The 17,050-nt window shown below is 48.7% G+C and overlaps 1 protein-coding gene across 4 annotated transcripts in view; it reads right to left on the reverse strand.

The window, feature by feature from the left end:
• ENOX1 (ecto-NOX disulfide-thiol exchanger 1) overlaps positions 1-17,050 on the reverse strand; it is a 334,756-nt gene that overhangs the window by 14,992 nt on the left and 302,714 nt on the right. For all 4 annotated transcript variants that reach the window (XM_048493487.1, XM_048493488.1, XM_048493489.1 and 1 more), the window contains one exon: positions 11,445-11,504. In XM_048493487.1, coding sequence (XP_048349444.1) covers positions 11,445-11,504 — 60 coding nt within the window. The remainder of the gene's footprint in view (positions 1-11,444; positions 11,505-17,050) is intronic.

Consider the following 17,050-nt stretch of genomic DNA (forward strand, 5'->3'; position numbering starts at 1 on the left):
GTGGTGAATCTTTTATGAAACCTCACTCACCCATTTTGTTCAGATATTTGGCATTTGCATTGAGCTCAGGAGAAACCTGTTTTTCCTGGAAGGACCCAAAGGTTGCTTGCTTAGCCCCCTGACAACCAAGCGACACCCCACCTCTGCCCCCCCCCAAGAAGTTTTTCACATTATAAAAAAATCCAGTTGCATTTTAAAAAGTCATTGATCAAGAAATGGGCCATCAGAGAAAACATGCAAGGCAGAGGAATTTTTAAAAAAATGGATCTGGGAGGCAAGCCATATGTTTCCCAACAAGAAGCAAAGTTGAGGGAAACGGTCCTTTCTGCACCACTGCTTCCAATTCATCCTCAAAGTGGAGTACTGCTGGTGACCGGTGCCATCGTCACAGCTGATTTATGGCAACCCCTCAGGGTTTTCAAGGCCATGAGCAGAGGTGGGATCCAGCAGGTTCTCACAGGTTCCCGAGAATGGGTTACTAATTATTTTTGTGTGCCGAGAGGGGGTTACTAATTGGTGATTTTGCCATGTGATTTTTGCCTTAGTTACGCCCCTCCTCTCAGTAGTAGCGTGCAGAACTTGAAGCAGCCTAGCAGGAGGTGCACCGGTGTGCATGGCAGCCTGCACCTGCGTGCATTCATTTCCTGCCCAAGGACTGGCACAGTGGCTGCGTCCTTGCCTCAGCCCCGCCCAGGAATGCCCCACTCCCCGGAATGCCCGACCACGCCCCGTCGTGCCCCGCCCAGCCCCATTGGCGCTACGCCACAGTTTGAATCCCACCACTTTGGGAACCTGTTACTACAATTTTTGGATCCCACCACTGGCCATGAGACCTTGGCCTGGGCCATCCAGACATACAGAGGTGGTTTGCCTGCCCTGTGGAGTGATCCTGGACTCCTTTGGTGGTCAGCCATCCAAGCTCTAAACAGGGCTGACCCTGAAGGGTCATCTTGTCAACCAATTCTCACAATTTAGCCATCGAACTGAATCTCCCTGCTTCAGCTTTTTTCAAATCCCTCATCCACTGGGGGTGGTTAAGGGCACCACAAGCACAGAGCAAATTCACACATTTGATCCCGTCTTCCATCACATCACGCAATGAGCCTGACACGCGACCTTCACAGCATAAACTCTTCTGGTGATTGACGGAATGGAAGCTGGCCACACCAACCTCCTCTTTGGACTTGAATTAACCGCTGCAGCCTCCTGATCTTGCTTTCATTGCAGGGCCCCCACAGGTGGCGAGGAAACTCAGCTTTCTCATCTCTAACCCAAACCCCTCAAATTCCTCACCGATGGCTTCCAACCTTGAGCCGTGCAACCTTGAGCGTAATTTTTCAAGTGGGGACTCAGCTAGCAACTCTTCTTGAACTTCAAAGTTTTCATGGCCCCCTCTAATGCAGATGCACAGCTGTGCTGTGTCACTTGTGGCTGTGTGGACTTGTCAAGCACAAAACTAAATGCCAGGTCCCTTTTCAGTTGTTCTTCAATGCTTTCAATCAAATCTGGCTGCTACCAGGGCTCTCAGGAGGGCTATAGGCAGCATGACTTCTTTCCCCTTGATCCAAGCGCATCCAAGAGGGGCAATCTGAATTGCATCCCCTTCAGTCCTTCTGTGCACTTCCTGCAGTTGTCAGCTTTTCAGGCTCTTGCTTTCTTTTCAAAGATTTGGGTGGAAATCTCTCCCTTCATTCCACTCTGATGTGAGTCCCCATGACGTTGATCTTGCATTTCTTACCAACAGGCAGCATCTAATTGAAAAGCAGGTGGTACTGTTAGGCCGACGATACACTTGTGCTGCTCTGCCGTGCAGCGAGGGGTGCATTCCTTTGCGGCAGAATTTTCATTGCAGAAGCGCTCAGGCTTACGGTGCCGCATATCCTGGTTCCTGAGAGTGGGAAAACCCCGACATTTCCCCTTGCTTCGGGGTCTCTGCTCCTTCCGGTCTCCCACTCTCCCCCACTACTCGCTGGTATTTCTGGGGGATCGATGGCTGCCATTCCACCCTCCAGGCTCCTGTTGCTTTCTTGGGGGGGGGGGGGCAGGAGCAGGGGCTTGCTAAGCCCTGGCATCCTCCTCCACCACCAAATGCATGAAAAGTTTTGTCCATACCTATGCTCCTTCTGCCACAACAGTTGGGGGGGGGGGGTTGGGGTTGGGGGTTGGGCCATAGTGACCTACCAGTTAAAGGTACTGGCTAATCATGCAAAAATGTGTTTAGTTATCTCAGGCAGGTGACACCCCAGAATCAGGTGGACTAAATCTGGCTCATAGGCCCTCAATTTACACTAACCACCTCCCTTTCTGGCATAACAGCATGACGCCAAGGGAAAGGCTGCTGAGCAGAGACCATTTAGGATTCTGTCTCCCTCAGCCAACCCCACGAATGTACTGTCGAAGGCTTTCACGGGCTGGATGGCCGTGTTCCAGTAGCATTTTCTCCTGATGTTTCGCCTGCATCTGTGGCTGGCATCTTCAGAGGATCTGATGGTAGTAAAGCAACTGGAGTATATAAACCTGCGGAATGTCCAGGGTGGGAGAAAGAAGTATAAAGAGTGCCTGTTACCAAGTGTAAAGGGTGCAATTGCATGCGTTGGGTGGGATCCACCCATTTAGCATGTGAGTAACCATGAAGATAGCACAATCAATTAGTGAGGGCATCTGCATGGTAATAGCCTGGCCTTTTGATCCCTTTAATTGCTTATTGCCTAGAGTGGTGGGTGGTGCTGTTCACTAGCCCTTTGACTGCTTCCTGCCTGGAGACATCCTGTGTCTGGGTGGTGTTCATTAGTCACTGTCTTGATTCTAGTGTTTTTCAGTACTGGTAGCCAAATCTTGTTCATTTTCATGAATCCTTCCTGCCCCTTGGCTGCCATAATCTGACATTGGCACAGGGGGCCAGAGTTCTGATGCAGGCCACGATTGGCCAGTGCAGGGGAGGTGATCCAAGGCAGAACAGCCTGGAACAGGAATGCCTCACTTATGGGCCTGTAAGGATGACATCTCTCCTTTATATCTCTCTCCTAGTTATCAGGGCCAGAGGCACGAGTGCAGTGGCCTTCAGCCCACAGGTCATAGAATCATAGAGTTGTAAGGGACCACAAGGGCCATCAAGCCATGCAGGAACACACAATCAAAGCACCCCCAGGTGGGTCACAGAGGTCTGACAGCTGCTAGGAAGCCCCACAGAACCCCCATATTTCTTTTGGCTGCTTTCTCAAAGGGATAGAGGGTCGAAGTGCCACGTCTGCTGCTTCCCTGTGCCAGCACATGGAGAGTGAGGAGAGGTCAAAGAGGGTGCTTCCGTGGCTCTCGGCCTTGGCTTATCCCTCATTGTTGGGCAGCTGCTGGCATTTAGCTGGGCTTTTTCTTCCCCTCCTCAGCCTTCTCAATCTGAAGCTCACAGTCCTGCCCTCAATACCAGTCAGGTATGAACCCTGGGCCTTCTCCTTCCTGTCATGTGATCTTGAGTGTTGGAAGTGAAGGACTTTACACTGTTACGCTGTTTCCTGCCTCAACCTACAGAGGGGGTTTTACTAGAGAGCTAGGGGCTAGATAGGGACCTAGGGATTTGACACCTTTACTCTATCATGCTGGTTCTATCCCTTTGATGTTAGACTGATACTCTCAGGGACTTCCTTCCTTCCGGCTTCTTCCTCGACCCCTTCTCCATTCTTCTTCCTACCATGCCTAGAGAGAGGATGGATGCTCCGCGCATCCATCCCCATCCAGCTAGATTAGGATAGCGTAGTGACTCTACCTACCTACCTTTCTAACCAGAATGGAGTTCACTAATAAATACTCTTTTTATTAGATTAGAAACTACAACTGACTCCGACTTTCTTTTGTGTAAGCTTGCTGCACATTGGGATCCATCACACGCACGCACACCAGGTAAGGCTTCTGCTGTGTTCTAGCCACCTGTGCCGCTCTGCTAACTACGAATAGGGATAATCTCCAACTTCCAGGAGCACTTATCCCAACATTGAGGAGGGGGTTTGAAGTGGACTTGGGTCTGGCAAAGGGAAAGAATTTCACAAGGCTTTAAGAAGAGTATTTTCTTCACAAGTCAGAGTTTCTTGCCAAGTCCAGTTCTCATCTTTGTCTGGAATCCTTGTTTGTATCAGTTAAAGTATTTCCCCTTCACAGGTACTCCAAACGCACAGAACTGGCATCTTTGTACCTTCCTGCAATCGCCACACGCAGCAGGCTTTGAATATGAGAGTATTTGCTAAATCCAACTTGTCAACTGTATCAAATAGGTACTAATCCCATTAAATGCATCACAGACCACTAATAACCAAGCAGGAGACACCAAATCCTTCCCTCTGAGGGCATTTTGATCTGCTCAGATTTAGAGAATAGCCTCAAAGGACAAGATCTATCAGCTCTCCTTGGAAATAAATGTAGTGTGGAAAGAATTCCCCCAACAGCCAGCCGTGCGTGTTCCAGACCCAGGACTCAGCTGAAGGGAGGATTAACTCTAAGATGTGCTCTTGCCACAGACCCCATCCGTCCGAAATGCTGATTACGAAACCTTCAACATCACTTTGCAGAATTGCGACCGACATTTTATTTCTCAGCCACAGTTTTATGGAATTAGTTCCAAAAGGAAAGGAAAGAAAAAAAAGCCAGTCCTAAGAACATTTTCCTGGGAGTAAGCACCACCAAACAGACCTCATTAGGTAAGAGGGCAATCCCAAGGATGTAGTGTTGCCAACAGCCCGGATAAAAATTAACTGTCAATCAACCACAGGAGCACTAGTTGACTTTGCCAAGAGAATTGCTGCATGAGTGCTGGGGAAGGGGATCTCTCTCGGCCTGGGTCAGCATCATTAACCCCCCCCCCCAGTTGCTTGGTCTTTCCTTCTGCCTCACCCAGCTGACCCATCTTTTTCTCATCATACTCATGACACCCCCCCTCAAACTGGTCTTCCCTGCCCAGACTTCTTTCACCTATCACCAGTCATCTCTTCACGCCCACCCACACAGCAAAAGGGAGGCAGACTCGCCTGGGGCAGCGGGGGAGGGGTCACCCAAGCAGGGTCTCGCTCCCCTTTCTCACTTGCTCCTGCCAGATGCAGTCACCATGGTCGTGTGCAGCAGTTTGCATTGCTCTGGCATCCCAATACACTAAATGAAGAAGAAGAAGAAGAAGAAGAAGAAGAAGAAGAAAAGAAGAAGAAGAAGAAGAAGAAGAAGAAGAAGAAGAAGAAGAAGAAGAAGAAGAAGAAGAAGAAGAGGAGGAGGAGGAGGAGGAAGAGGAAGAGTAGTAGTAGTAGTAGTTTGGATTTATATCCCCCCCCCTTTCTCTCCTGTAGGAGACTCAAAGGGGCTTACAATCTCCTTGCCCTTCCCCCCTCACAACAAACACCCTGTGAGGTAGGTGGGGCTGAGAGAGCTCCGAGAAGCTGTGACTAGCCCAAGAGTCATTCCCAGCTTCCAAGCGTGTGTGGGGAGAGTGTACAGGCTAGTCTGAATTCCCCAGATAAGCCTCCACAGCTCAGGCGGCAGAGCTGGGAATCAAACCCGGTTCCTCCAGATTAGATACACGAGCTCTTAACCTCCTACGCCACTGCTGCTTAATTTGAAGACACCTTCAAGTGGGAACCACATTTTCCCAGTGTAAAAGAACACAGACCCAAAATTTACAAGGTAGACTCTTAGGTCTTGTGTTAGTCCACAAAAACCTCTGGAATTCAACAACGGACCAACTTAAAGAGGCACAACAGATGTGCACAAAACAGTTCCACAATCACTGTATATATCGGAAACACTTCTACACAAATGAATTCTTTGTGTACATTCAAACATAAATCAATCCTAAACCACTGACCAGGACTGGGACAATTTTATTCTCATTAGGTGACTTCGAGTTAAACACCATTTGGTGCTGCAAGCCACATACAGAGTGCGTTGGGTTCACTTTATTGTACTGTGTTACACTGTCCCCCATTTTTCCCATTGATGGTGGATCCTAATACAACAGCCAACCGTGGGAACAGGCAAATCTGCCCAACAGGGCTCAAAATCTGGGAAATATATCTTGACAGCCAAGCGCAGCTGGCCCCATGCAGATCACAACATCTACAGACTGGGGATATGCAAATTAAGAGGAACCTCCAGGAAAGCACAAACTCTCAGATTCCCCCTGGAAAGGGGAGGAACGGAGGCCTCTCCTGCCCCAAGCAGGCCAGACTGAGAGCGGTGTGTGCGTAGGCCTCACCCTGCTCACTGACATTGGGCTGCCAGCTCTGGGTTGCAAAATTCCAAGAGATTTGGGGGGGTGGAGCCCCTTTGAGGAGAGGACTGGCAGGGACTGATGGGAATCATAGTCCATGAACATCTGGGGCGCCAGAGTTGTACACCCCTGGAGTAGACTTTAGGCTTCTCGCCAGAGGTGGGATCCAGCAGGTTCTCACAGGTTCCCGAGAGTAGGTTACTAATTATTTGTGTGTGCCGAGAGGGGGTTACTAATTGGTGATTTTACCACGTGATTTTTGCCTTAGTTACGCCCCTCCTCTCAGCAGTAGCACGCAGAACTTGAAGCAGTCTAGCAGGTGGTGCACCAGCGTGCGTGGCAGCCTGCGCCTGCATGCATTCGTTTCCTGCCCAAGGACCGGCGCAGTGGCTGCATCCTTGCCAAAGCCCTGCCCAGGCATGCCCCGCCCCCGGAATGCCCGGCCACACCCTTGTCATGCCCCGCCCAGCCCCATTGGCACTACGCCACAGCTTGAATCCCACCGCCATGGGAACCTGTTCCTAAATTTTTTGGATCCCACCACTGCTTCTCGCCCTTTTGGCTAAGTTCAAGTGTAGTTTTCTAAAATGAATATACTTCAGCACAACATTATGGCAAGGCCTGGCAGAAATGCTGGCTCTGTCGGGAAGCACTGGCGTGTCTAAGGAGTGGAGCCTCACCCCCTCAGTCACAAGGGTCCCAGCAGGGGCATCCCAGGTGATGAGGAGGAGGGGCCGAACAGGCTTCCTGCCGCCTCTTGTGTCTTTGTGTCCGCTCTGGATCGTGGCAGCTGAGTGAATCGCCCGAAATCTGAGACTTTGCATTCCTGAGCTTTTCTCCTCTAAGCTCAATGAAAAAAGTCAGAGGTTTGTTCCCGATCCGGGCCTGAGGATGAAGCCCAGTGGACTGCCCATTAACTCAAGCTTGATAACGAATGTTTTGCGCAAACAACATAAGGACCCCCGACTGGCTGCTTTCTCAAAGGGATAGACCACAGGCTCAGCAGCGGCTGGACAGAGGCTTCCAGGGAGTCCAGAAATCCAGAATGAAGGCAACCAACTTTCCCTGCATCTGGCCTGCACACCTGGAGGCTCTGTTTAGCTGTCAAGGCTATGCTCACCCACTGACCCATCCTCTATGAAGCTGTCCAACCCCTGTGAAAAAAATCACCCCAGCCCGTGATCATCCTCCCAACTTATGGCAGCGAATTTCTGAACTGCCAGTTCTGAACCCCCCCTATGACCACTGTCTGTAGGGGAAATTGGGATGGAGAGAGAAATCTCCCCCACTCCCCCTCTCTCTCCGCCATGCATATTTCTATACATATTTCTCTATACATGTGTATATAAAGTGCCACCAAGTCACAGCTGACGTATAGCAGAGGTGTCCAACTCTGGCGCTTCAGATGTTCATGGGCTACAATTCCCATCAGCCCCTGCTGACATGGCCAATTGGGGCTGATGGGAATTGTAGTCCATGAACATCTTTAGTGCCAGAGTTGGACACCCCTGACTTATGGCAATCCATTAGGATTTTTAAGGCAAAAGACTAAGAGAGGTGGTTTGCCACTGCCTACTTTTTCACAGTGACTCTGGACATCCTCAGTGGTCTCCAATCCAAGTACTAGCCAGGACTTCTGAGATCTGCTGAGTTCAGTCTCTTTCTCTCATCTATTTTGCTCTTTTTTCCCTGAACTAAAACACGGCCGGCTTTTCCTGGTTAGGCAGAGGTTTCGGCACTTTCCTTGGGCCGAAACCTTTCCCATGGTGGTGGGATTCAAACTGTGGCGTAGCGCCAATGGGGCTGGGCAGGGCACGATGGGGGCGTGGCCAGGCATTCCGAGGGCGGGGCATTCCTGGGCGGGGCTGTGGCAAGGACGCAGCCACTGCGCTGGTCCTTGGGCGGGAAATGAATGCATGCAGGCGCAGGCTGCCATGCATGCCGGTGCACCTCCTGCTAGACTGCTTCAAGTTCTGCGCACTACTGCTGAGAGGAGGGGCATAACAAAGGCAAAATCACGTGGCAAAACCACCAATTAGTAACCTCCTCTCGGCACACACAAATAATTAGTAACCTACTCTCGGGAACCCGTGAGAACCTGCTGGATCCCACCTCTGGGTCCATTTGCTCTTACTGACAGAGGTGAGGACTCCTTTTTTGGGGTGGGGTGGGCAGAATCTCGTAGCCAGTCAGCCATGCCACTTGCAGCAAATCACAAGAGCAGAGCAGACAGCCTTCACCAGCGGTCCGTAGCCTCAGGAAGAGGCTAAGTGATCATAGCCGACCTACAATCTCTGCACTCCGTGTACTGAGCTGCTCAGCTGGAACGTAATGGCGGTTCATAGGAACGTATGTCACATTTGATCAGTCCGTAAGACAAGCGTAGCCCACAGCGAGTACAATTGCTCTTCTCGCCAGGCCTTCCCCTGCCCTGGAATACAGAACAGCTCTGCTCCCAAGAGGGGCTCAGTTGCCACTCACGCCGGAGCAAATGGCCCCCACAAGCCAAGTTATCAGCTAAGCCTGCGGGCGAGTGACGGTTTTGCACAGTTCACCCGAGCAGTGGAGAGGCGAGGGCTGTAACTCGGGGCAGAGAATCGGCTTCGCATGCAAAAGATCCCAGGTTCGATCCCAGAGCCACCAGTTAAAGAATCTGGCAGCAGGCGATGCAGAAGATCTTGGCCTGAGGCCATGAAGAGCCACTCCCAGACTGAGCAGACGGATGGAGTGATGGTCTGAAACTTGTAGGAAGGCCATAAAGTGCATAGCAGCAGCGGGCTTGCTGGCTAGATCAGCCCCAGGCAAGGCATTGTGGGTTATGAATATTTAACGATACTGACAATAAATGTCCAAAAGCAGCACATATAGGGTGAATTTTCCCAAACTGGACACAGCGATCCTGTTTTCTTGACAGAGGGACACTGAACTGCCATTAGCGCCCACTCCCCCACGCCCGCCCACCCCTCAGGGTCAGGAGTGCGGGATGCAAACCCCTGAGCCTCGCCTGGGTCCCTCAGGGACATGGCCTTTCTGGCAGCCCCTGCACTGCAACAGAGCGCTGCATCCACACATTTTCTGCACACTCTGGCTGGGCTGCCAGACTGACAATTGACAGACAGCATCCTTTGTTCCTTCCTGCAGTACTAAATTATCAACAAATCGGAGGATGTTTCTGAAATATTTCCTGCTCTCAAAGAGCTGGCACTGGTCAGCCGGTCACAATTGCTAGGTTTCGATGGCACCGACATTTTGGGATGCTGCAGAGGTTCAAGCCTCCACCTAGCCAGGTAGAACATGGGGAACGCCCTCGTCCCTGGGTCACACAGGAAGCATCTTGCAGACCATGAAGAGGGCTGCCAACCCCCCCCCCGCCCCCAACTCCACCCTCAACCTCCCACCTGCCCAGCCAGGGATCCTCTGGGAAGAAGAGTGATTTCCTTCCCTGTCAGTGACAAGAAACACCTGCCCCACAAACCACAACATGGGACAAGCACACCCCTTTCCTTCCCTGCGGCTGCACGTTAAGGTCCGAGAATCCATCCCAAGGCATTTCCCTCTGGCCATGGCACAAAATGCGGGGCAAGCAGCTTCCTTTCCCGGCCCCATGGCCACGGCTGATCCCTCCACTCTCCTTCAGCTGGTTGGAGGCTCAGCAGAAATTGAACTGACATGACGTCAGGTGGGGTGGGGAGATCAGGTGGCAGGGCGGGGAAAATACATCATTTTTGCTTCTGTGGCATTCCCACGGAAGCGGGTTCAACGCAGGATTTTGGGAAAAGATCGCGATTTTGGCAGTTTTTGAAAATCTGGGATGAGGGAAATATCGTGGGACAAATCCGCTTTTGTACTGGCAACTGTGCAAACTTCTTGGCCAAACCAGGATATTTCCTGGCTCAACCCTCCCAGAATCGACCTAGGAGAGACCACTTTAAATGTTGGCAGCTCTAATTTAGAGAACCACGGTGGGCTTGTTTTGCCGCAGGGAAAGGATTAAGTACTATCTCCTCCCCAGCTCTTCTCTTCTCCAATTTCCCTCCTGGAGCCGCCTTTCCTTGTTTTCTTTGTGTTGCACGCATTTGCATTTAACAGGTAGCCAAACCGGGACTCTTCAGAATGTCCCAGCAAACGGCTCATGTATTTTCTGCCACAAGCTATCCTTTTTTTACAAATGAAAGCTGAAATCCTCACAGCTCTAAATATTCATTGTAGAAAGTTATATTTTTCGCTTGGGTTCCACCACTCCAAATCCTGCACATTTAAATATCTCATCAATGAGAAGCATGAGAAGGTATTACGACAGTACATTTAACAAGGCAAGCAAGCTGTTTCTTGACCAAAACTTATTAATGCTGTAAAACGAATTTAAACACTCAGTTCATTTGTCCTGAAATAAACTTGCTGAATGTAAACCAAACGGCTATCAGCAGATGTCACAACAACTGCTGCCTGCAATGGGCATGGACACAGCTTGTGAAGCAGCAGTGGCGTAGGAGGTTAAGAGCTCGTGTATCTAATCTGGAGGAATCGGGTTTGATTCCCAGCTCTGCCGCCTGAAGCTGTGGAGGCTTCTCTGGGGAATTCAGATTAGCCTGTGCACTCCCACACACACCAGCTGGGTGACCTTGGGCTAGTCACAGCTTTTCGGAGCTCTCTCAGCCCCACCCACCTCCCAGGGTGTTTGTTGTGAGGGGGGAAGGGCAAGGAGATTGTGAGCCCCTTTGAGTCTCCTGCAGGAGAGAAAGGGGGGATATAAATCCAAACTCTTCTTCTTCTTCAAACTCTTGTTGTCAGACATACAAGCTCCATCCCTGATTCAAGGGTGGGGGTCAAAGAACAATTTTGTTGCGACCTTCAAAGGCAGATACCAATCAGAGGTTGTTTCATCCCCAAAACATGGAATTAAACAGTGATTTAGATTCCCAGCTTGTGTTTGCCCTGGTAGGGTGCTTGCTTTCAGACATGCATTGCAGAGTCTGATTCCAGGCTCGAACTCAAACATGGCAGCTGGCTGAGAGCTGAGGACTTATAAGCATGGCGAGAACGTCTTTGCCCCCCATGGACTCATCAGAACCCACCAATGCCTTTAGCTATGGCCAGTGGTCTTAAGGAAGGGTGGCTCCGCCTCCTTCCTAGATCACTTTTATTCCAGAGCATGGAGGGTTAATATAAAGCCTTGACAAGACAACACACAAGCTGTACCTACGTTTGCCTGAGGTTCACTGTGACCGTTGGTCTCTGCTAACTCCTTGGTATTTTTTTTTAACTGTGAAGAAAAGGAAAAACAGTCATTAGTAAACTATTCCACATAGTTATTGTTGATTTATTTAAAGTACCATTTTTATAAGGCCTTCAATGAGCAAAACAGATGGAGCATATAATTCTAATGAGGTTGGGGTTGTTTTTTTTGCTGAAATCAGTATGAAACCAACCTATTTAAGACCTGATAGGTTGGCTGAAGAAGAAAGAATTAAAAAGGGAGCAAAACACTAAAACAGGATCGTTATTTTTTAAATAATACGATTAGAAAGCAGTCTCAAGGTCTGAGAAGTGTATAAAATTGGCTTTCAGGGGTAATAAATGATTTCATTTCCCATTCTTGTTGCTATTAATTTAAAACTTTGCAGCGGTTGCAAATTGCTACTAGCTAAATAGCAGTTAGCTAATGGTTGCTTTTGAGTGATATATTTTGAACTGCCTAAGTGGCTGAAGGGCCTGGATGGGTTTCATTCTCAGGCAAGAGGATGGGGGAAGAAAGACAAGTTCGTTGGGATCCCAAACGGTTGAAACAAAATGTCTGCTCAGGTAGTCTGGTGTGTGAGGGTGGAAGCGGATGGACAGATGTAACCTCAGCTTGTGGGTTCTGTGGGGCAGAACTTGGAATGAGTTTGCAACAACGATTTTTAAAAACAAAATGGTTTACTTTCTTAACAAATAACATATAACATCAACATTTAACATCACATTTCAAGGTCCTGTTCAGGTTGCTTTTTCAAGTCCTTATATTTACAGTCTTCTCATAAGTGCCAAGTCCAATTCTTCCTGCTGGTGGTTGGCTCCTGAAGACTCCAAGGGCTTGATGAACAGGATTCAACATGATGAAGGTTTCCAGGAGAACTCTCACCCATTACAACCACAAAAAGAAACCCTTAACAAGGTGTTAAGGGCTTATACAATCAAGGTCCGAGTCTGGTAGCCTTGTCTCCTCCAACTACATGAGCTCTGCAGCCTCTTGCTGCTTTGAGTCTCCACCCCTTACTGGGTCAACCCATTCTGAGCATGGGGGTTACACAGACTCATATGAAAAAACGAACCACTAACATTCTGGAAGGAGGGCTGCCATTTAGAGACGGCGAGGGGTACAGGGGCGTGTGAGTGCGACACTCTATGGCTACCTGCAATTCTCCCTCTTCAGAACCTGCATTCCTGCCTCATTTACTGGCTCTGTCGCCTCAAAAACTAAAAACTATTCTTCCAAAGGACTGAATGCATTCCAAAGGCACAAATGCTTGATTTTTTTTTTAAAAAATTGCCATTTGATATACGACAATAGCTTTACAATAGTTTAAGTTGATACTGGGGCTGTCTTAAGCAGCGGTCCTTTTCTAAGTTCACTGAAGTCAACAGGTATAGAAAGGTGCAACTCTGCTTTCGGAAGGCAGCATAAAAGCCCCACTGCAGGCTGGAATCTCCTCCCCAACCCTTGACTGGGAAGATTTTTTTGAATTCTTAAAATGACCTATTTTATTTATTTAATTTATACCCTGCTTTTCTCCCCAAGTGGCTGCCATCGCTCTCCTCACCTCTGTTTTATGCTTACAATAGCCCTGTGAGGTAGGTTAGGCTGAAACCGTGTGACTGGCCCAAGGTCACCCAGAGAGCTTCCACAACAGAGTGGGCATTCAGTCTTGGTTCCTCTAGATCCTAGACCAGCATTCTGATGACCACACCATGCTGCTCTCCAGGAAATGCAGTACTACAATTTATAATGATATGTTTGACACCCCATAGGTCCCTGCAAGTGAGAATCTCTGGACAAGGCTTCTGTCTGACAGCTAGCTCATGTGGCCCCGCAGAATTTGCCTTCTACAATGAGTGGGGCTTCCAAAAAGCTGTTGAAGTAACATGGCACTCCCCTTTAAGCCTGAGAAAAGATGTCAAATCATTTCTATTCATTGACAACATTTCCATCTTGTCCCTCAGTCAGAGGTTTCCAAGGTAGCTTCCAATAAAAGTTACTGAAATCAAAACACAACACAATAATACTAGTAGGCCTCCCAGCAGGGGCATAACGAGGCAAACTGTAGCCCTGAGCAAAACCTGAGTTGGATGCCACCCCCCCCCCCCATTGACGATCACTCCACCATGACCAATTTTTTTGCACCAGGACATTGGTGCCTGCAGGGGGTGCATTTTTAGACATATCAGCACCAAAATTTCAGCGTATCATCAGGAAACTGTTCTTATGCTACCCCCCAAGTTTGGTGAGGTTTGGTTCAAGGAGTCCAAAGTTATGGACTCCCAAAGGGGGTGCCTCATCCCCCATTGTTTCCAATGGGAGCTAATAGGAGAGGGGGGCTACAGTTTTGAGGGTCCATAACTTTGCCCCCCCCCCTGAACCAAACTGCACCAAACCGAGGGGGTATCATCAGGGCAGTCTCCTGATGAGACCATGAAAGTTTTGAGATTGTGCCTTCAGAAATGTGCCCCCCCAGCTGCCCACTTTGCCCAATGGGCATTACGCCCCTGCCTCCCAGCCAGTACAGCATCCAAACCAGAACAGCAACAGCACAACACCCACAGATTTGAAGATACAACTCCAGACGACATGAACATGTAGGAGAAGTGCTAAATGAGCCCTCCGGGGGAGGGCGGTATAAAAATGTAATAATAAATAATAAATAAAATAAATAAATAAATGTCGTCATCACTATCATGTGTAGGTTAGGGCCCTCTGAGGAAAACCCATCATACGGGGACTTCTGGGAAATCTTACAATTTCTCCTGTGCCTCTCTGACATGTGTCAGAAATTTCACCTCAGGGTGTCTTCAGTGGCTTGACACCTTCCATACAAAGAGTACCTATATCGGCTAGAACAGTTATGGCGAACCTTTTCGAGACCGAGTGCCCAAATTGCAACCCCCAACCCACTTATTTATCGCAAAGTGCCAACATGGCAATTTAACCTGAATTCTGAAGTTTTAGTTTAGAAAACACGGTTTGCTCCGAGGTGTGCGTTACTCGGGAGTAAGCTTGGTGAAGCAACCGTGCAATGCTTCGAATGGGTGAATCACGACCCTAGGAGGGTTTACTCAGAAGCAAGGCCAGCCTAGATATGTGTGTGTGTGTGTGTTGGGGGGGGGTGATTTTCCACTCCCCCTACATGACGAACTCTGTGCGCACGTGCCCATAGACAGGGCTCCGAGTGCCACCTCTGGCACCCGTGCCATAGGTTTGCCACCACTGGGCTAGAACATAGAGTAAGTATTGCAGAACCAAAGTCTAGACAAGAAGTCACCAATTCACAGGCATCAAGAACTTGGGCATCTCCACCTACCACTCTGAATGGCAAAGAATTCTTCGCAGTATATTTTCTTAACCCAAACTAGCTGGGGCATTTGAATAGAACAGTAGTTCACAACCTTTTTTCATGCACGCACCCATCTGCAACCCATTTTCCTAAAAACTGCACCCCCATATGAACAACCCCATTACGTAATTTTTTCCGTACCCCCAAATGGTCCGGTGTGCACCTGTGGGGGCATGCGTACCCCAGGTTGGGAGCCACTGGAAATGAAAAAAGTCAGATAAGAAAAAGCCATTTAACTAATTTATCTTCAGCCATCTTCTGGCACAAAATTGCTTTTCCCAGATTGCTGGTTCTGTGGAAAATTAGGGGCTCTACAGAACTCTGATTTGAATCCAGCCTTGGCTTAATTAAAAAACCCCAAACAAACCTGGAAAAAAAATCTCACAATTCCACATAACTTGTCACTTCAATCTTAATTTTCGTTCATTGTGAGTGGTCTAATGTCTAGAGGCTTGAAAACTGAAGTGTACATTAGCACGATTTTCTAAATAAAATAACTAATTATATTTCATATTTGTGCTAAATCTGAAATCATTCATATTAGAGCTATTACAAAAATCAAAAGAATAACTGCTCTTCCAGTTGGGGAACTTTGCTATGGGGGACACACTTTGCTCAGAATAACCACAGAATTTAGGTTTGTGATTGCTGGTTTTGTTTAAAAAAATATTGTCTTACAATGTTCCAAGACTGTAATCTTTCCCTCAACACTTAACTGAAATAAAATTCTCAGAAATGGTAGCTGTTGCCCAAGGAAGGCCCAGACAGAGCATCTAGTGCAGCATCCTGTCTCACACAGTGGTCAGCCAGTTCCTCTGGAGGTCCAACCTCAGGGCACAGAGGTCAAGGCCCTCCCCTCATTAAAAGACTTCTAATGTTCATCCTCCCAGAATGGGCACATGGAGGCAGGCGAGTGGGTGGGCGGAGAGCATAAATTGCCAAGTAGCGTGGGGTCCAGTGGCACTCCCCACTACAGGGGCGGCGACAACGCAGCCGCCCCGACTCTGCCGGTCTGGCGCCCCCTCATTTCTGGCGCTGCTGAAAACGGCGCCTTTTGATGACCCTGCGCAGAACGCGGGGCAGTGGAGAAGCCGGGAACACAATCCCCGCGCTGAAAAGGTCCACGCCGGATGAAACCGACGTCATTTTTAAAAGTGGGGAAACGGCCTTCCACCCTTTCGCACCACAGCAATCTTGATGGCTACAATGGCTGCAATCCTGATGGCTGCAATGGGGCGGGCCAGAACAGCTAAGGGGGCATTTATACTTACTTTATAGCCCACCATTCCCCAAACAGAGGAAGGCAGCAGACATCAGGAAATGCATCAGCAGGTGCCATTTGAACCTGGCTGGATTCAGGTACAGCAGGTGCTGGCTGGCTCCCAATATGGCTCCTTCTGACTTGGGAGTTCACCATCTAAAATTATTTCATTCTGAAAACATACAGACCATTTTTCCCCCTAGTACTCTCAGCCTGACCAACACAGTTGGGGATTGGTAAATTGTCCTTTTATTTTACTGTTTATATTACTGTTTAGTTTTTGCAATGATTTGGAAATTCACAAGAAGTCATGAGATACTTTTTATTACTTTACATTACATTGCATACTTTTAGAAACTACTTAGCTACTCAAACAATCACAGCTGGAACTTCCCTGATTGCCTAGAACAAAGAGAGAGTGGGACCGTCTGTTTCTGCTGCACAATTAAGCAGAAAGCACATTTTTGCCTTCTGTCTTTGCAACCAAAAGGCCTAGAAACTTGTTTTTTTAAAAAAAAATAGTCTGGGAACTTGGATCAGCTAATTGGTCAAGTGGGTGACATGCCAAGATTCTGGATAAAACCTGAATAATATGGCAACATGGAAACCTTGTGGATTTATTGGGGTGGGGAGGGAGATTTGAATTAAGCCAAAATTTCTGCCTCTCCATCTTCCCCTTGCCTGCTTTCTGCCACCAAAAGCAAGCAAAATATTTGCCCATTCCTACCATCATGCTGACGCCCAACAGGTAGAATGGCCTAGGTAAACAGAATGAAAGTCCTCTCTGAGACAGTGAGCAAGCAATGATTTAGGGCAGGGGTCTTCAAACTACGGCCCTCCAGATGTTCATGGACTACAAATCCCAATTCCCTACCACTTGGCCATGCTGGCAGGGGCTGATGGGAATTGTAGTCTATGAACATCTGGAGGGCCACAGTTTGAAGACCCCTGATTTAGGGA

This window comes from Sphaerodactylus townsendi, linkage group LG04 (assembly GCF_021028975.2).
Source record: "Sphaerodactylus townsendi isolate TG3544 linkage group LG04, MPM_Stown_v2.3, whole genome shotgun sequence".
Taxonomy (NCBI): Eukaryota; Metazoa; Chordata; class Lepidosauria; order Squamata; family Sphaerodactylidae; genus Sphaerodactylus; species Sphaerodactylus townsendi.